Source organism: Taeniopygia guttata, chromosome 2 (genome assembly GCF_048771995.1).
Source record: "Taeniopygia guttata chromosome 2, bTaeGut7.mat, whole genome shotgun sequence".
Lineage (NCBI taxonomy): Eukaryota > Metazoa > Chordata > Aves > Passeriformes > Estrildidae > Taeniopygia > Taeniopygia guttata.
The window spans coordinates 44,092,784-44,113,207 of NC_133026.1; the positions used below are offsets into that span (position 1 = coordinate 44,092,784).

A 20,424-nucleotide genomic window follows, 5' to 3' on the forward strand; every position below is an offset into this window, starting at 1 on the left:
AGTCATACATGCTTTTTTGAGAAATAGCTGGGATTTCATTTATAGCAGTAAGCATCTCACTCATAGCACACAGTGATGGATCTTCATCTCCATCCATCTTTTTCTGTGTAGTTTTGCAATTGTCTGTGTGACCCTTCCCCATCTCAATGTATGTCAGGATCTACTCTTAACACTTCCATCCCTTTCCCACCCATACCCCTTCATGCAAGACACTGTCTTGCACCCTGTTAAAAACTCAGTGAGCTCTGTATCCCTCTTGCTCCATCCCAAATGATGCCTCTTTCTTATCAAGGGCCATCTGTGGTATCTTTCTTCTGATCCTTTACTGTTCTCTTTCTATTTTTACTGCTCTTTGTTGGGTTGGAGAGGAAGGCTAATAAATAAGTTAGGGTGCCTGGGGTGGGTCTGACCTGCTAGATAACAGCAGGCCCAGGGAATCATTGGTGCACTTCAGCATAATGCCTTTGATTGTTTCTTTGCATTTTCAGATGTGTTTGCTGGGCTAAGCAGCTGTTAGGGGCTCTGTACAGCCTCCAGTCTCCGTTTCAGGTTTCTGCCTTTCACACAATTCGGTAAGACTCTCACCTGGATGACAGAAGTTCTCTCCAGAAATCAATGCACTGCTGACAGGCAGATGGCTTCTGGGATTTCACTGCTCAGCCACCTGAAGCCAACACCTCTGACATGTAGCTACAGCTGTCAGAGCTAAGGTGTTTATGAAGACAGAAAATTGCTGGGTCTACATTTGAACCATCTTTTTTCAGGTTTTAATCTAAAAGTGACTTCTAACTTTTAGCTCCCCAAGCCATTTATGATGTTGGCCACAGCATTTTTAGTATCATATGTAAGAAATGCTTTTTATGTATAAGAACAGGCACAGTGGACAAAGCCATGCACCTTAGAGACAGAGACCAACAGCAGGTGCCTGAGGAAGTGCATAAGAACAAGACAAGCATGAAGCAATAATTTTTCACAATGGTCTATCAGCTTCCAACAATCTGTGTCTTGAGGCTTTGCTGAATCAGAGCTGTTCTCTTCTTGCTGTAGTGTCTTTTCCATGTTTCAGTTCTTTCTGCTTTTAGCCCCACTTCATTTCACTTTTAAAAAGAGGAAGAAGTGTAAGAATATAGACTGTTTAAATAGATACACCAGAGGCTGCATATTCATAATCTGGGCACCTGGCAAGCTGTAGGAACATCCCTAGTGCTAACACAAAGGGTGAATGGGTCATGCAAGAATAAATTCTCTTGTCAGAGGAAAAATGCTCCAGTTGAATCATGATACTGTTTCTTTTATTATAGCCTACCAGACCTTAGTTTAGACTGTTAGACTCAGTGAGATATCATAAAGAGAAGGAGGATTTTCTTTGTGTTTATAAGGCACTTTGGTTTAATGCACAAATTAGGAGATGTAGCATTCCCTTAGCCTTAGATGTGTGATGAATGTATTGTTTGGAACAGCCAAGTGGCAAGGTATCTCCTAACCATGTACTGGGTTGCAGCAGAAAGGAATAAGCAAAATCATGTGTTAGAGGAGAACATGAACATATATTGGTCCTGGGATTTAATCTACATTTCAGGTTTCCGAATGAAAGATGAAATTAATGGACTAAATCAAGAACTCTAATGGCATCGTGTAGTAAATCATGGAGTTTGACACTTCTGGAAGGCGAGTAATTGTGTAGTTCTCTTGCTCTGCATTAGTTCAAGGCTGTGAAATTAAAGCTGTGTAGCTGTGGTGGGATGGGAGACTTAAGTGGATTACAGCATGAAGCCGGTTGCTGTTCCCACTGTGCGAGCAAAATGTTTGTGTAGGTTTACAAGCTATGGTTTAGTTTTCTAGTTTGTTGTTTTGTTTTTTTTTTTCAGAATCAGTTTTCTTACCTGGTTGTATAAAGATAGTTAACAATGAAATTATTTGTATCAGTGTTTGCACAGATGTTGTACTAACCTTTATGGCCCAGCTTGTAATAAGTACTTGATTCTTACATTCCTTATACAATTCTGGTTACAGCTCAGGTTTTGGCACTTAATTACAGCTTCGAGTCTCCCATGCACATCCCAGCTGTCTCTTTAGGGTATTAACAGTGTTACTAAAGAAGTCAAGAATTATCCAAGACACTGCAAGAATAAAAGAACAGGAATATTGAGATAACAGTTCAGGAAATGTATAGACAGTGGGTGCAGTTTAATTTGCAGTCATAACAGTAAATTTGTCCTGTTTCCAAACAATAATGTCACTACACTAAACTGACATGTAATTGCAGGGTGTTGACACAGTATATTCAGATGCTGCTCATAACTACCTGAAGGAGATATTTTCTCATGCTCTTCTGCTCAGCAGTGCTGCTTGTAGAACAATGTCCCATTGGATTTAAAAGAAAATGTTCAACTGTGCATCAATTTTGAGAATTGATCTACAGCAGGTGTGGCAATTATGCCCATCAAGGGCATTACTGCACTTAATGGTTCAGAAGCACATATTTTATTAGATTTCGCTGGTTTTTGGAAGGAACCAACTAGCTGGTTCCCTGTAAATAAGAATCCTTGGCATTTTTTTCTGGGATAGCTTAACTGTCTCAAACTGCTGGAATGTGGAGAAACAAAACAAGAATCAGTCAGAGAAGCTCTAATTTACTTGGAAACTATAAGCGTTTGTTTCCTGACTCTCAGACTCATCCTTCTCTCTGTGTCCAGCCCTGTAATTCATAGCTGGTGCTACTCCAGTGTTCACCCAGAGCATACACCTTTTTTGAGGTTCACTGCTCACAGGATACATCATGGTGTGGAGGAAGCATCCTGCTTTGTCATCTTGTAACAGTACCTTTGGTGTATTTGTGTTTGAATGGTGCAGTATTTTTTGTAAATTTTTTTTGTAAAAGAAGACACATGGTAGCAATTCTACAGCAATAGAATATGTTTTGTGTACATTGTCAGAGTAAGGAACTGGATAATAACCTCCCAGATTAAATCCATGGAGATGTCTTATCCTTTTGCAAGCTTTGTTTAAGGGACAAGTGCAGACTGTTTTGCTTGTGTCTGCCGCTCAAGTTCCTACCTACTAGAGAATCTTCAAAACCTGTCATTGTCTCAATAAGAAATTTATGTTATGATTGCAGGAAAGATTTTCTAGGTGTATATATGTATTCCTCTTAGCTCATGAAACCAGTATAAAAACAATTTTACGTTTGTGCAGTGATGAGAAGAAGGGGGCTGCGGTTTTGCCCAGATTTTTCACTAAGAATCCTAGAATTTGGTACCAGGACTGTCAAAGCATTTCTATTTTAGGAAGGCATCAGCATGCAGATCATATTTGATTACTACTCAGAGAATCATGATTTTCTTTCTTTTCCGTGTTCTAGAAACAGCACGTGTAATTCTTCAACTTTCGATGAATCCGAAGACTGGCAAGTTGCTCAAGATGCTGAGATATGCTTGTTGAAATCAGGAGAAATTATGTAAGCAGAACAATTTCATTGCTATAGGTGAAAGCATAAAGGCTGAGATACCAGCTATGTGAGCACAAGCCTTGCAGGCTCCTGGAAGAGCTGTTCACTTGTGTCCCATAGTAGAATTTGGTTTGGGGAGGATGAGAGGGTGTAACTTGACTATGCAGAGCAGCAGCAATGAGCCAGGTCCTCTCTCTTCAGTCCTAGAAAACTTCAGTGCAACTGGGAAATAAGAAGGAAAGATGTAGGTCCACATCACATGAGAAAACATTTCCTATTTTTATTGCAGGAATTCTGTCAACATGAAGGGGGTTTAGAGAGAAGGCTGTGCAGTTCTAGCAGTCTCTGAAAGAAACTGCAAGGGCAAGTCAGGGAATGCAGCTCTAATCAGACCTTTGCCAAAGGGATGGAATTCATGGCCTTTTGGAGCACATATCTGTTATTTATCAGTGGCTTCACAGAATCTGTTTTGCTTGCTCTGGTTGATACATGCCATAGTATAAAATGTTTGTCTAAGCCTCAGCTCAAGATCTGTGCAGGACAATTCTCTGCATATGTCCTGTTCTGAAATTCCTAGTTACATGCAGTACTGATACAGCATGTCTCTTGCACAGCCAACAGTGGAATCCAATGTGTGGAAATGCACATGACTTAGAGAAATTCACCTTTGCTCACTTTCCCCTTAAACCTAGCTTTGAAATTTTGCCTTAGTTATGGGAAAGGTTTTAAACTTTGGACTGCAAGGAGCTAAGTCAGTTCATGTTTCAACCTTGTTGCTGCTGTTCAGAGATCCAGGTAAATGAAGCAGTAACTAGAATCATAGCTGGGCTGTAAGGCAAAACCAAGAATGATATTTATTTTATTAAAATCAAAGGTCATCTGAGACACGACAGGACTGTGGCTTACTCTAATCTCATTGATTTGCAAACAGTTTATTTGGCCTGAAAAGTGACAGATGAGATTAGTTTTAGTTAGGGTAATGTAGGTAAGATCCCATGGATCTTAGAAATTACACCGGAAAGTGACCAGTGTTCTTCTGCTTCAGGGCCTCACTGATGACAGTCTTAAACAGATCTAGAATGAAGTCAGCTCATTTAATGCTGTAGGACTCTGCATCATCCAGATGCTAAGAATTTCCTTTTTAACTGGAAGTATTTTGAGTCAGATTTTTGCATCTTGGTTGGGTAAAACAGACACACATGTACTGTTAAACGGTTCAGAACAGAGCTGCTGTTCACAATCCATCCACCTGTCCCCTCTGAACTCTGATCCTTCCTGTTTCCTGTGCAAATTTTTAGATTCAGCTAGGAAGATGAATAAACCAGGTCACTTACTTTTTGTTTTAAAAGAACAGTAGAGAGCAGAACTCTTTTCTTATCTGTAGTAACTCTAAAAAGCTTTATTTCAGCGCTGGTTTTCTTCAGTTGAAATGAAATCAATAAGTGAACAAAACCACTTGTGCCAGAGCAGTGAGGGTTATTAATATCAGTCAGCTTTTTTGTAGGTTTTACCTTCATCTGAGGATGAATTTTTATGCGTCTTGTGGACATGTCCCAAATACACTGTGGAGTCTACCCGAAATAGATAGAAAATAAAAATCAGTGATTAGTGGTTTTGTCTGAGTAAGTGGATTGTATCTCTTCAAGTAATCATATATTTCTCCCTCACAGGAATAAATTACCCCTTACAGTAGAAGAGATCATGAATTTTGGAGAAAGCAACAGGGAGCTGTTCATCAAATCCAGCACCTATAGTATCATTCCCATCACTGTTACAGAGATGGGACTAACAATCAGCTGGATCTTCTCATCAGACCCCAAAAGCATATCCTTCAGTGTTGTTTACCAAGAGTCTGAAGACACACCGCTGGATCAGTGCAAAGTAAGGCCTTTGTCTCCTTACTACTTTAGAGGTTGTACTGCTCTACACTCATCCAAGCTGCAGGAATTGACAAGTATTGCTACGAGGTCTTCACCAGAATGCCAGTTGCTAAGCATTAAGGATTTGTTTCTCCAGTTAAGCTGCAGTTCTGATAAAGGCAAAGCTACATCTTTAATGTTGCCTGCAAAAGTTGAGTTGAAAAGCCCTGTAGGTTCTATTGGTTGCATCTGAAACTCACCCAGTATTATTAATCAAAATTGAATGTCCAAGTCTGCAAAATTCTCTTTTTGTCTGAATTTCACTTAGTGTGTAAACTCTTTAAGGCTGGTTTTGCCAGGCCCTTGAGCAGAAGCCACAGGGAAACAGGTAACTTTCTTGCTTTGCTACATTTCTTACAATGAAGCATATACTTAAGTACCCTTAATGTGTAAAATCTCTTGGCTATGCCCTAGGTAACCAGTTTTATGTGTGCTATCCATATTTCATGAGAATTACAGATTAAGTGAATCTGTTTTACTCAACTAATTGCAAAGTTTTGCTGAACACAAGGCAGCTGTTGGTTTAATCCACCGTGGTAGGGTGAACTCTATGGCTGTGATTTACTGGGGGAATAAGACATTTATATAGTTTGTGTTAATTCACTGCAAGGTTATTAGCTCCATGTAAAATATCTATTTTTCTTAATCTGAAAGCTGAATGAAGTATGAATGCTGCTTTTGTCTTGATATATTTCTTTGGTAAAACTTTGTGTTTTATAGGGTCATCCTTGATCTATGTCAGCTGCTCTTACGGCAGCTGTGCTAGGATTTTACAGCAAAACACACATAGAACCACAGATACACACACTTTTGCTGTAAGCTCAGATAAAAAATTGAGATTTGCTGAGAAAGCTTATTTTATAACACAGGTAATATAAAAACATATTAAAATATATATTTAGCTAAATCCTGCTCTTGGATATATGGATTTAATGTACCACTTGATTAAGTTATTGAAGTTTCTTAGATTAACATTTAAAACTTCAGGATTTGATTCTATCTCTAAAGCAGAGATTAATAGCCATAGGTTAGTGCTGTAAAGATATAATCCAAGGAAAACAGATGTCTTACTGTGAGATTTTATTTTGGGTGAGTTTTTAATGCTAATCAGTTAGAATAATTCTTTTTACAGGCATAGATGCACTTTGAGAGTTTCAAGGTGGCTGAAATCAAGGTTTTCTGAAAGGAAATGCCAAATTATAGGGCAGATAGCAAGCTTCATTTTGATTTGTATTGAATTCCAGGTTCTTATCCCTATGACTCGCTGCAACTCTCATAAGGAAACTATCAGTGGACAGGTGAAAGTCAGAAACGCTGGAATCTATACGCTGATATTTGACAACACATTCTCTAGGTAGGTCCTAGCCAGGCATAAAAGGTGAAATAAACTTGGTTTTATAGGCTGTGGAACTGATCAGATGTACCATTATTCTGCCACTCGGAAGTAAGTATAAGAAAATTTTCCTTGCCAAGAGGTCTTCAAGGCTGAGTTTTCGTTCTTTTTCTTGTTTGGGTTTTTTTCCTACCCCCACAGCAGAATTCCGCTCTTCTTTCTGAACCTCTGGGAGGGTTAACAGAAACTAAGCAAGTCAAGTCATTTGTGACTCATTCCAAGTTTAGTCCGGATTGTCATCTTTTTAACAACAAACCTGACGGCCCTTGTGCAGGCATACTTCTTTTTGACAACAGTAAATTGAAAAACTGTATACACTTTTAAGGCTTCCCCTCTTTGTTGGCTTCAGCTAACATGATCTTTTTGCTCTCTTTCTTTCCTTAACAGGTTTATCTCAAAAAGAGTGTTTTATCACTTGGCTGTTGAGCGACCTGTCATCTATGATGGAAGTGATTTTCCATAGCCTTTACTATACTGTGTATTTTTAATTAAATTTTTAAGATATGATATTATTTATGTACATGTGTAAACATTCTGATTACCACTGTGTTTGAAGACTTTGAAACTATGCAGTAGTTCTAATGCACTTAAGAGGAGATGTGTACACTAAAAACAGAAACCTTTTCAGGAACACTAATGGTTCTGTACTGTGTACAGATTGCTGAAAAGCCATGTTGTGTGGTTTAACAGGTCAATAATAACCAATTTTTTTTCAGTGAGGAGAAAAATAAGTGTGGGGGTATCTAAATGCAAACTGAAATTCTCTGCTGAAAATTGAGCTATTTTTCTTCCAGAAATATCCTTCAAAAGGAAATTTAAAGAAAAATGCATATTTTTGACCTCTTCACTGAGGTGTAAACATAACCATCTATGTTCTGCTGTACTGCTCTTACAGTCAGAGCAGCAATTATGCAATACTTCAGTCTTCACAATTATTGTAATCCATCTAGAATATTTTATCTTTTCCAAGTTTTATAAGAAGCAAACCTTAGGAGTTTTATACATTTTGGGCTAAGATTTGGCAAGTCTTAACTGGCTTTTTCCAATGCTTTGGCACTGAATGCTGGTTACAAAATAATAAACACGAAGCAGCAACTCCTTTCACTTTGGCTCACTGTACTTTGTATGTTGGCCCATGGAACCCAGTTCCTACAGTGAGCACCAGTGGCAGAACGCAGAACATTTATTCACCCTGTGGAATAAAGTACTGCTCACCGGGTGGTATTGGGAAGAGGAGCATTCCTTTTTCCTGCCTTAGCACCTTAGCATTCACAGGAAAGCACAATTTCTGGGGAGATCAGCAGCGTCTCTCTCTCTAGACCACATGGAAGGCAGCAATAATGTTTAAATGGGTCTCAAAATGTCCATCCAAAGCAGAATGCATATCCAGGCCTGGTGAGCTCTCCACCCAGTGGTGTTCTGTCCCTTTCCTAAGCCTTGCAATTGCCCTAACCACCTGTTAACTTTCCATCTCAGATTTGGGGGCTGTTAACACTGCCTTTTAAGGGAAGACTGGGTTCTTGCTTATATATCTCACTTATGCAAAACTTTTATGCAAACCATCTGCTTTCCATATAGAATTTCAGCTTTTTGTCAAATACCCAAAAGTGGATTTTTCTGTACCAAAAAAAAAAAAAAAAAACAAAACACCAAAAACCCTGTTTTCCAATAGAATGGCAAAACATTTGGCAGGAGAAAGAAGAAAAATTCTTTCTCCCAACCAGCCCTCCTCATAATTTAAGTGTGTCTAATTTCTCATGTTACTGTTCTCCTAAGAAACCTCAGACCTGGAGGGTTTTAGTGCAGCAGTTAGTAGAAGACCAGCAAAACCTGTGAGGAACCCTGCAGAGATTTGGTAGCAGCTGTAACTGTCATACAGGGGTCATGGTGGGAGACAGAAAATAAAGCATGAGGGGAAAGAAGAAAAAAGGGCAAGCATACACTGAAGAAAATGGTTTGGGGAGAGGAAAGGGGCAAACTTATAAAAGCAAGGAGAGGGAATTGGAGGAATGAGCTCAGCTAGGGAAGGTGGTCAGGAGACGCCAGCTGGTGTTTATGTTTTGCCAGTACAATCCAATACTCATAAGGAATCTCCCACCCTAAAGGACTGATTGTTTAAAAAGTGGAGATCACAAAGCAAGTGTTGGACATTTACACAGGAGCAGCTGTGGCAGAGGGAAAATTCTGATCTTAGGAAAGAAAATAAATGCAGTTAAAGCTAAAGGTTGCTCATCATTTGTTCCAGTTGTTAACAATCTATAATACAGTGATCCTGAAACAGATTGTGAAAGAATGACTACTTTTCATGGAGCACCTAGGATTTCGGTCTCTGACTCATCAACAGTGTTCCCTTGCCTTCCGCTGCCTTTTTCCCCGTGGTGGTGGTGTGCTCCCAACCCTCTGCCAGGCAGAGTGGTCAGTGGAAGGGGGAGGCTCCTGAAGGCTGCAGTGGTTGTGTGCATGAAAATGAGATGGACGAGAGACTGAAGTGGGCAATGAACAGCAATAAATGGTTCATGAATTACAGCATATTTCAGTCTAGAAGCTATGTTTTATATTTAATTAGGCAAGAAGAAATTATTTATTGCTTAAAAATGGAGTACTGTGTACCATATGCTATGCAATTTCACTGAGCTGTTACTGAAGTCTGCTGCAGTTTTCTTTTAAGCTTTTAGGTGTGGTTTTTAAAAACATTTTGCTGTTGTTTACTTAGAATACTAATTTTACTGGGCTATCTTTCTTAACATGCCAAATGTAAGGTAAAGGGACACTGTCAAGTATCTGCAGCCAAAATATGACATCTCTGTTAAAAAGTATTTGAAGCCTATCTACTAAAAAAATTTGATTGCCTCTTGATTTCCCTCCACATCCAGTTCTTGACTTTTTTTTATTCTGTGGCAAATGTTTTTAAGCCCCTGTTCATGTAGCTCTCAAAATAATTGTCTCCATGTAGTTAGTAAGCCAGATGTTTCTCTGAAGGTCTCTCATGTAGACAGTCCTGAGACTGGCTGAAGCCTATGTTAGGGAGAAGGAGAGTAAATCCACTGGATTGTTTTCATTTAGTATTTGAGTCTTTATGGTCCCTTTTCTTCAGGTTTTCCTGCCCTTTGAGACTAATTTTATGGCTTTTTTTTTTTCTCTCTCTGAAAGACAACTAAGAGTAGGAGTCAGAAGCTGTAGTTTAAAGATTAAAAGAAAATGTTTGCTTCTGACCAAAGACAGTACTTAGGGAGAAGAAGTTTCAATGATGAAGTATCAGGGTGGTAAGGTGCAAGTGGACAGGAGTGCAGCTGTTCAAAGAAGCTTCCCAGGAGCAGTAATCCCATCATAGCAGCTGTAAGAGGTTGTGCAGAGACACTAAAGAACCTGATATTAGTAGAGACCTTTTGTTTAAATGTCCCAGACAGTTCATTACTGGAATCATGGAAACCCAATAAAGGACTTTGCACAAGGGCAAGCTTGTGCAAGAGATTATTTCATTGTGCAAGAGGTTATTTCATTCAAGCACCCCATTCTTCCATTCACAAAATGCTTGTTCATGTGAGCTATGCCAGCAATGCTGAAAAAAACCTGTTTATTTATAGGTGCTCAGGTGATGTGTTGAATTAGGATTTTATTATCTGCGGAATGCAATAAAGAGAAAAATATTTTAAATTGATCATGAAATTAATTGAAGGAGATTTCACATTCATAGGACAAAGAGATTATACATTGTGGTCAGCATAAGCAATTAGATGTTTTTATGGGTGCTGGAAAGCGTAAGGAGATATAGAGAGTAAGATTTTTTTTATTACAATGAGGTTTTTGCAAAGGAAGGAATGTAGTTTCTTCAAGAAAATGACAGTGTTCCTTTACTTAACATTACTCAGTGTTTGTGAAAAATGAAAGAGGTATTGCACAAGAGTGTACCACATTAAAAAATAGCAAAGCTACCAAAGCCTGACTTCTTTCCTAAAACTGAAATTGCACTATAGTTTTAATTATGCTCAATCATGGAGGTTGTAACTTGTTCAGAAGCATCTTTTGGTCTTAACTGCCAAAGAATTGCAAGCCCTGTTCACATCAAGCTTCCTGCTCCAGATATGGGAAAAATCATGTATACCAGTGTCTGTACAGTTACAGAAATGTTAATGGTTGTGTTGGAATGTTTTTCTTTATGCTTTTTTTTTTCTTTTTTAACCTCAGGAATTTAAGAATAAAATTCTTTATCACTGCAAATGTTTGTCCCTTTTTTGCCTTGTAGAGATAGCATTGTGAAGATAAATCTGATAATTGTATAATCTACTTGGGGGTTTTATGAAATGTATATTGCCGTCCCCTCATTTCAAAGCTAGCATTACCAGTAGAAGTTTCAGAGCATCTCCAGATGTATCTGGAGTCCTGGCTCCACATTCAGAAGTTTCCCTTTAGGAAAGGCTCCAGCAAAGCCTAAGCTGGAGTATGAGGGACTGCAAAGAATGAGTTTTATATAGCCAGTGCATGTGTAAGTGACAATGCCTTGCTGTACCTCAACTCTGCAGGGAACTGCTGCAGCCATTGAAGTCTTTATGTCCATCTCCAGTAATGGATTTTTATCCATCCTGGGTAATATCCCCCCCTTGGTGCCAGGGAAAAGGCTCTCCCAACCCTACTTCTGCCTTATATTTCTTGCTCTGTGCCCCAAGAACTGGTCTTGGCACAAACAGGATAACATTTTTCTGTGGGGACCATGTGAAGCTGCCACAAGGTTGTCATATCCTCTTCATTATTACTTGAAGTGTCACAGGGATGCTTGAAGTACAAATATAGTAATAATTCCTGTACTTACACACCCTTCTGTCACTTCCCTGCTCTCTGGTAGAGGGGCTTCTATAAAGATGTCTCTGTTTCAGCAGAGCAGGCACCAGATAGGCAGATTTGCTTGCAGAGAGTGAAAGTTTCCCATGGGCTCTCCCAGCTTCCTCCCCTGGTACCACAAGCAGGCTGGTGCTGCTCTACATGACTGTCTGCGCCATGGTGACAATGCAGCACTTGGGGCAGGAACAAGTCCAGCTGCTTCTTTGAAGAAGAGCAAAAGCATAGGAGACTACAGCCCAAAACTGGGAACATCTAGGAAAAACTGACCTCAAAGAGAAGGGAGAGGACCCAAGCTATGGAAGATCTCAGGCCTCTACCAGGACTTCCAGCAACTGCTGGGTGCTCATCCTGCTAGAGCTGTGCATAAAACATGAGCAGAATCCCCTGGGACTGCTCATGGAGCAAGGAAGGCAATACCCTTTGCCTGTGAGGAAACCTCCCATCCTGGAAAAGAGCATCAGGTGGAGGGTGGGGACATCCCAGCCAGGCACAAGAGGGATTGTGGTGGGATAAATGCAAGTAAACTATCAAGGCAGAGGGACAGAGGAGCCCAAGAAGGGTTTGACCACGAGGAGCTGTGCTGCTGGGAGACAAAGGCCCCCAGCAGATGCAAGAGGGAGTAATGGCAGAAAACACCTCCATGACTGAGTCCCTGCTTTGTGCTGACCAACAAGAAGGGTTGCTGATGAGGCTGCAGCCACAGGGGTGCAGGGAGGCAGGTTCTCCCCAAGTTTGTGTGGTGAGAGCAGCTTGGGAAGCCAGCAGCAGCTGCTGAACTGCAGGCAGCCATGGTGGAACAAACCCCAAGAGTAAAAACCACCCCCCAGGGAGGTTGGTCCCCAGCTTCCCCTGACACAGTGATGGGAGCATTCTGACTCAGACAACCCTGTCACCCCAAACAGCTGCAAATTCATTGCTGTTTCACCACCCTCAGCAGTTTCACCTGCTGATTGAGCACGAATATTTCCCCATTGCATTTTGGGGACTGGTGAGATGGCCACGAAGTTCAGCTCCTGGGGATGGTGAGACATAGTGCAGGGAAGAGGAGCTTGCAGCAGCTAACTTACTTGTTTCCATAACTCAAGGGCTCTTTGGGAGCCAGGAGAACCCTCTGAGTATGTGCCCTATCGCCCCCAGCCTCAGGAAGGGGTAATAGGGCTGAGTTGCTATGGGGAAGCATCTTTCCCCAGTGAGCTCCCTCCTCCCTTCCTGGCTCCCTGCCCTCAGAAACCTGCCCTGCACCCCAGCCCTCATCTCAGGAGCCTAAACCTGCTCTGGGGCCTGCAGGGTTCTCAGCTGCAGCTTCCACACCACAAGGATTAGATATTTGAAATAGACCCTCTTAGCAAAGTTTTCCTTTGGCTTCTTTTGAGAGGGGTTAATGCTGTGATTGCAAACAGGTTATGTATATGGATCTGAACTGGGAAGGATGCATGGGTAAGAAACAACCAGTTCATCCCCTTGGTGTATGTGGCAGTGCCTTTATTTAATTTTGGCTTCTGTTTGCTGAGCAAAAATCACAAAATACACCCATACCCTTCCTATACATACAGTGGAAATTATATACATCTTTGACCATTTTTCCCCCTAAGGAAAAGGTAAAAAAAAATCCTAATAAATGTATATGAAACTTGAACCCCCATCTGCCCAGGTATACCTTATTAACTAATTAGGTATACCTGGGCAGATGGGGGTTCAAGCTTCATAAAGCTCTTGTTTACCAGCATGCTTTAATGTTAAATGCACAATGAAAACTCTTTTTCCCTGCAAGAGCTAAGTACCAGAAGGCAAACCAGGTTACATGAGATTATTTAAAACAAAGCCTCCTGAGCACTACATCCTCCTAGGAGGTGCAGGCTGTGGTCAGGCAGGACTGGCAAGGCCATGTCCCTGTGAGAGGATGAGCAAGGCGGAACAGATAAATGATGCTATGTGGGCTCAAGTTTTGGGGTGCATTACAGCACACCACTTCTAGGAATGGCAGCCTCCACAACCTGATGTCTCATTTCAAATTTCATTAGGTTTGACACTTAATTACTTGCTGGTACTATGGTTAATATATTTTTCAAAGATATTGGTGCATAACTGGTGGTCAGCTGAACCATGGGTTTGGTTTTTGTGTTCTGGTTTATAACAGCTTTGCACCATACAGCAAATATCCCTAGGACACATAACTCAATGTTTCCAAAGCCCTTAATTTTTTATTGTGAGGGGTGATTTGTTTCCAGTATGAAAACAGGAGCCATTGTACCTGACATCACACAGCTAAAATACAGGAGTAAGACAGACCACATTCTGCAATGCTCACTTTATGTATATGAACAACTGGCTTTTCTTTGCAAGAAAAACCACCTATGCAGCCAAACAGAGTTGCATTTGCCCAGGCACAGAGAGCAGCATTTGCTCACTGCTACAAACGGGTGTCAGAGCTAAAGACCATTCACCTTTACACAGGATGGGATCTGGTGTAGGAATCTGGCAGGGCTCCCAAGTCAGGCCACATTCATAGGGGAACCTGGTGTGACAGCAAATGAAGGCTGAACCCCCTGCTGCTGCTTCCTGTGGTCAGAACGCTTCATCTGCCTGTGCTGCTGCCATAGCTGGGTGTATCACCTGCTATGAGACTTGTTATTTCAGGTTGTGGTCTGAGTTGCAGATGGGCCAGCTGTCACAAAGATAGTTTCTGACATCTATCAGTTCTGTTTATAGCAAGTATGTTTCCATTCTGCTCCCATCTGCCAAACGTTTCCTGTTCTCTCAGCCAACAGCCCTCAGTTGGGTCCTGCACGTCAAAGGCTGCCCCTCAACACTTTCTGCCCCTCTGGGATAATCTTTGGGGTACACAGATGGTTTCCAAAGAGCTTGTGCTTCTCTGGAGAGGAGAAGGTGAGGACTAACTTACAGGATGACTTTGCAAGGAGGGGACATAACAGAGGAGGTCCAGTGAGTGTTGAGGATCAGGGAGTTCCTGACCCGCCGCCTCCCCAGCATGGCAAAGGACCAGTTTGAGCTGTGTTCCTGGCTGTCACAAGCAGGGAAGTGCTCCTGGCCCCTGCTCCAGCAGCAGCCACAGCTTTGCATCATCCTGCCCAGCGCCATCCTGAACCGCTCGCCAGCAAAGACATAGAGGAAGGGGTTGAGGCAGCTGTGGAGGAAGGCAATGATCTGGGTGACCTGCAGCCCGATGTCCAGCTGGTTGGCAGCCTGACAACTGTGCACCACCCCTGTGTAGGTGTCGATGGCTTTGACCAGCAAAACAATATTATATGGGAACTGAGAGAGGAGGAAAGCGGTGAGGATCATGGTGATGATCTTCAGTGACTTCTGCTTTTGAAATCTTTTGGCTTGTAGGAGGGTGTTGGTGATAAGGGCATAACAAATCACCATGACAAGGAGCGGGAGGAAGAATCCTATGATAACTTTCAAAGCCAGGACCGTAACTCTGAAGATCACACTGATGTTTGGTGGGTACATAATTTTGCAAACTGTTACATCACCCACCTGTGTGCTCTGGCTGTAAATGAGTTCTGGGATGCACAGGCTCACAGATGTCAGCCAGACAGCCAGGCACATGAGCCTGCTGCGCAGGAGCCACCTTCGCTTACAAGTTTTAGCTTTCATCGCTTGGACTACAGTGATGTACCTGTCAAAGCTGATGCAGGTTAGAAGTAAGCTGCAGCCATAGAAGTTGATCTTATACATACTGTTCACAACCTTGCACATGAAGTCCTTAAAGATCCATCCATCGGAAGCAGCTTTGGCCCAGAAGGGGAAGGTGAAAAGGAGCAGAAGGTCGGCGATGGCCAGGTGCAGCAGGTACAGATCCATCATGCTCCTCCTGAAGTGGTATTTGCAATAGACAAGCACAACCAAGGTGTTCCCCACTGTGCCCACAGCAAAGATGAGCCAGAAAAACACTGGCAGGAAGGCTTGAGCAAACTGCCTGACCTGCCTCTTGTCACACATGAAGTCTGTGCTGTTTGCTGGGTTCTCACAAAGGGACAGCACAATACTGCCATTCCTGTAGTAATCCAGGCTACTCTTGCCAGGATGTGTGACCTGCAATAGGACATCTAGTAAATTTCTGTTGAGAGGTTCAGTAAAGTGTACATTTGCCCCTCTCCACCAGATGCAATTGAAGATGCTTAATGTATTCCATTTAAATAAGAAAGTGCAAAGGCTGCAGTGAAACAGGTCATTTCAGATTGCTTGGAGTGTGCAGCACAAGAGAGATTTATAAAAATGACCCATTGAGTGAAAAACTCAATGAGTCAAAATGTCAAAATGACAATTGAATGAAAAACAAAAGAGCAGTTCACGATGTCTGGCCAGTTCAGTTACTAAAATGGCAGGTGGTGAAAGCACTATGTCTGTCAGATAATTCAAACCATAATTTGCTTGGCTTCAAATACATAACAAAAGGCAAAATGCCCAACTTGGAAAGAAGGGGAGAAGTAGTCTTTGTGTTACTGCTATGTTGGGATGGTACCAGTGGCTCAAAAGAGGCAGAAAACTGATGGAGACAAAGAGGGGGGAAGGAAAAGGAGATGAACAGTGCCATAGCTGTATACTCACAACACTTGCAGCTGCCATCTTCAGCCAGATTGCTCCTCAGTCCTGAAGAAAGCTCCGTAGCCTGGAGAGGAAAGATGGGGGAAGACAACTGATTTGAAACAACTCTGAAGTAGGACTGTGACTCTCTTCCTTGTACTTCTTCTTCTTCTACCTTTAATAAAAACCTCAAATCTTTGAAACAACTCTGGCCGGAAAATGAACAAACCACACAGAAATTTATGTCGCTGATATGAATTATTTACTTATTTCCATTTTACAAATTTACATTTAGCCTACATTAGGTTTTCAGCTTCTCTATGGCACTGTGCTGATTAAATCCTTGGATGTACTACAGTCACTGCAATCTCATTTTTAACAAGCTGTGGACTCCTCAGTGTGCACATGTAAAAAGTAATCTAAAAGTACTGTACCTTGCAAAAGATTCATGAGCAAAATTGAAATTTTACTCTTAACTGATTTAGCAACTAAGAAGGAAAAGTATCTGGCTTTACTAGTACTTTGCAGTCTTAAATATTTGCATCCTCTGCAGCAAGTGATTAATCTCTACCTCCAATTTCTCTTTCTTATCTGTGAGTTTAGACAGAGTGCTCATTGTTGTTGGCCTGCAAAGATGATCATTAAGCACTAGCAAACAAAAAAATTTTGGGCTTTTTCTGCTGTAGATTGCTTTTCTAGTTGGTCCACCATCACAAAAGGTAGCTGAGCCTGGTGCGCTTGATGCAAGACAAGTGCATCTAAGTATTCCATATGTTCTGCACCAGCTTGTCCAGAATAATGCCTGGGGATGAAGCCTGGTGACAACACAAGGTGGGTCATTGCTACTGGGGACCTTCAACTAGCACAGACTTTTCCTCCAGACCCCTTCAAAAGCAGCTCATGTAACCGAGAGGTCGCCTTGCAGAAACCACAGCAGAAGCGGATGGAGCCAAACATCCTCCATGGGGAAATGGCCCATGTTCATGCTCTGACTTCCCTCTGACTGCTCATTGTGGACTGACTAAAAGCACCTGTGGCTGGCAGCAGTCAGTGAGCTCCTGATTTCTCCCCAGAACATGTAATTGAAGCATCTGGTAAAGGGTGCAGAGCTGTGTATCCCCAGGAGCTTTTTTATGTTATTTTCTTCTAGCTGTCAGACTTACCTTAAATTGCAAACAAAAAGATCATTTTAACTGGCCAGTTTGGTGAGGAAAAAAAAAAAATAGGTGATTTGTGATTTAGTTCCTTTTCCATGGAGGCTGCTTGTGGGAAAGAGAGACATGAATACCGGAGGAGTGAGGGGACTCATCGGGACAGTTGCTGCAGGGGGCCAGCCTGGATGTGGCACTCAGGAGTCACACTCTGCATGTGATGTTTGCTCTTTACACCTACAATTAACGTTTTTGTAGGCTGAGCTGACTGTGTGCTCCTGGGGCGTCAGCCTGATTAGACCTGTCACAGACTGTTTACTCTGTGGTTTTCATGTTTTAGGTACCTTAAACACATGTGGCAATCTTCTCTTTATTTTACTTTTATTTTGGGTATATAAAGGACAATGTATCACGCCATCAATTTTCTGCTGATGTGGATCGTCTAGCACAGGGCAAATCAGAGGTTACTCCTAGGCTGTGTCCTGCTGCAAAACACTTTCACTGGGGAGAAAAAAAATACCCTTGAACAAGAACTGGATTCCTTTGGGCAGCTTCCAGTGTCTTTTCAGGAGGCTGGGACAGGAATGAGGAGCCGGGTCTAGTCCTGCTCTCTCCAGATTGCCCCATGGTCACAGCTTCCCACTGCTGCCTGCCAAGGCTGCCAGCAGGCAGGAGTCAAGATCACAGGGTCTGTCTCATGACCTGCAACACCAGGTGCTTTGCAAACAACAGCAAAATGGAGCAAACCAAAAGTATGCCACCTTCAGGAGGAAAGGCCAGGCTATTCCTGCTGCAGAGAGTGGGGAGACCCAGGACAGGATGGCAGGCAGTCCCATGAAGTCCCTACTGGTGGCACATCTTTATGTGATAACCATCCAGAAGAATGTGGCAGGGAAGACTTTGAAAAGGAAGCCAGTGAGAAGTGGTTAATAAAAGTATGAACTTGAACATCTTACGTCTTTCTGGTAAGCTGCATGCAAATTAGGCTGATTTAAGTTCCCCTCTCTGTAGGAAGTCTGAGCACCATGGGGTTTTGCTTTAATGAAGGTGTTCAGCTGTGACCAATGCTCGTTCAACTCATACTTCAAGGAAATTTCCAAATCACAATTCAGGCTCAGTTCCAGTTATGGAGAAAAGAGTGATTCTGGCTAGGTTTTGAGTTGGGCTCTGCTGTTACTTGGCACCATGCTCATGTCAGCAGCAAAGCATCGCCTTCCAAGGGAAAGGAGCCCAGGATGTTCCATGATCAACTGCAAAATCTCCCCTAAGGTGTCTGTGTATCTTGAAACTCCTCATGAAACAGGCATAGGTCTGTATGATGATACAGAACTTGGCCTCTTCCACCTCCTGGGCCATCCTGTAGAAAAACAGAAGAGGGGGAGTAGATCTCAGCCAAACCCCAGGGCACCTGCTAAGGAAAGCACATGTGAAAACACAGGCAGAGTCTCTGGGATTAGGGATGAGTTACTCTGAGCTTGCAAATGGCTTCCTGACAGTAGATCCACAGTAATTACCCTTAATTCAAACTAGTTTGGCCCTTGGTATAATGCAAGGTGATTCAGCATTGGGAGAGCTACATTAACTGCAGTAGGGTAAAGGCATGCCCATAAGCAAAGCCTCTGATGCAAAGGATCTTCACATCCTTTGGTTTCTCCTTCATTAATCCGAACCCTTACATTCAGGATTTAAGTGACCTTAATCAGACTTAGTTTAATTCTCCCTGGAAGTAAAGCAATAAGTATAATTTAACCCACCATTTTACAGAGCCAGTCCCACTGTACTAAAAGCCTCCAGGGCAGATAAACCTCCAGCCCAGAACACAGGCAGCTGCTCATCCTGTTCATCACTTTCCTGCCACATGACATTTGTTAAGTGAGTGTTGCTGACAACAGCAGCTTTTTTGCCCTCAAGAACAGAAGCAGAACAGTGTGAATGTTAGTCCTCTTACCAAATTTCTGTCAAACTGGTTCCTGATTTGTATCCTCACTCACTGCCATCCACAGTTAAATCCTTTCATGCAAAACCAGAGATGAGACAGTCAGTTCTTGCAATACCAGCATGCATCGTGAGATAACTTTTTATTTCCCTTCAGCTCATATTGATGTGGAACTAAGCATCTCTGTTTTCCTTAAAAATATATTGCTTTCATGTTCATCAAGAGAACTTGATGAACACGGGGAAAACATGAACAGATGAACAGTGAAACACTGTTTTTGGTTTTGTTTAAAGTGAGAAACCTAATACCATCAGCATTTCTTCTATGTCTTCTTTTTAGCTTTGGGGTCCTTAAGCACAATTTGGGGAAGATTTTTTAAACTCTTAATTTATTGCAGGTACTATAAGCAGAGAAGTACTTAGCTTGACATTAGCTTTTACTTAGCTGGAAAAATTTTGCAGAAACAGAACAAAATTTAGGGCTATATCCTCTTCTGAGCCTGACCAAGAAGTTTCCTTTTTTCACAGTGAAAACTTCACCATGTTTGCATATACCTATCTTTTAACATGCCTATTTTCCTTCCCTTAGGTAAAAGGAGGACATTAAACTGCTTCATTCCAAGCAGGCTGCTTGAGAGGTTCAGTAACTCCTCAGATGGTCTGTTTAGGGGAGAGGCTGTGGCAGCAATTCACTGTCCTCTATGAGGAGGGTATTTGCAGTCAGTGAGATCAGTGCCTCTGACTGCAATTCCAGACAGGTTATTTGCTTATGTAGATTACACACAGGGGTCCCTGGGGATTCCATAAAAAGGAAACAAAAGGATCTTTTTGTTCCAGCATGGGTTCACAGTAATTTTAATTTAAAAAAAAAAAAAAAAAAGCTTGAAAACTCTCTGAATGATCCTGGCAATTAGAACATCCATTACAAAAATGCATCAGCCCAGGTCTGCACAGGTAAGCTCCTAAGAACAGCTGAAATAACAGTTTTGGCTCTAAGAATGGGTTGCAAACACAGAGCCTGAAGGAAAAAAAGATATTATTTACAGTACCCTAAGTGTAGCAACACTTCCTCCACAAAAATAGGACAGGTTTAAATTCTAGGTACGGAAGATACACAGCTATCCAGTTTCTACCACAAAAAATATATATATACATATTTCTGTGAACCCAATTCCTGTTTGCTGGCAATAA

At 41.8% G+C, this 20,424-nt stretch overlaps 2 protein-coding genes across 13 annotated transcripts in view; one reads left to right on the forward strand and one right to left on the reverse strand.

Moving 5' to 3' along the window:
• FYCO1 (FYVE and coiled-coil domain autophagy adaptor 1) overlaps window positions 1-10,978 on the forward strand; it is a 45,362-nt gene extending 34,384 nt beyond the window's left edge. For 9 of the 12 annotated variants that reach the window (XM_030265109.4, XM_072925805.1, XM_041714505.2 and 6 more), the window contains 5 exons: window positions 489-572; window positions 3,362-3,457; window positions 5,119-5,329; window positions 6,612-6,721; window positions 7,148-10,978. In XM_030265109.4, the coding sequence (XP_030120969.4) occupies window positions 489-572; window positions 3,362-3,457; window positions 5,119-5,329; window positions 6,612-6,721; window positions 7,148-7,223 (577 nt within the window). In that variant the 3' untranslated portion in view covers window positions 7,224-10,978. The remainder of the gene's footprint in view (window positions 1-488; window positions 573-3,361; window positions 3,458-5,118; window positions 5,330-6,611; window positions 6,722-7,147) is intronic. The other 3 variants (XM_030265115.4, XM_072925806.1, XM_041714509.2) reach the window with 1 other exon arrangement.
• Window positions 10,979-13,057: 2,079 nt separating this feature from the next.
• Window positions 13,058-16,350, reverse strand: CCR9 (C-C motif chemokine receptor 9). Its single transcript, XM_012571609.5, has 2 exons — window positions 16,172-16,350; window positions 13,058-15,655 (listed from the first exon to the last, which is right to left on the reverse strand). The coding sequence occupies exons 1-2, from the start codon at window positions 16,187-16,189 to the stop codon at window positions 14,495-14,497; spliced, it is 1,179 nt and encodes a 392-aa protein (XP_012427063.5). The 5' UTR covers window positions 16,190-16,350; the 3' UTR covers window positions 13,058-14,494.
• Window positions 16,351-20,424: the final 4,074 nt, after the last annotated feature.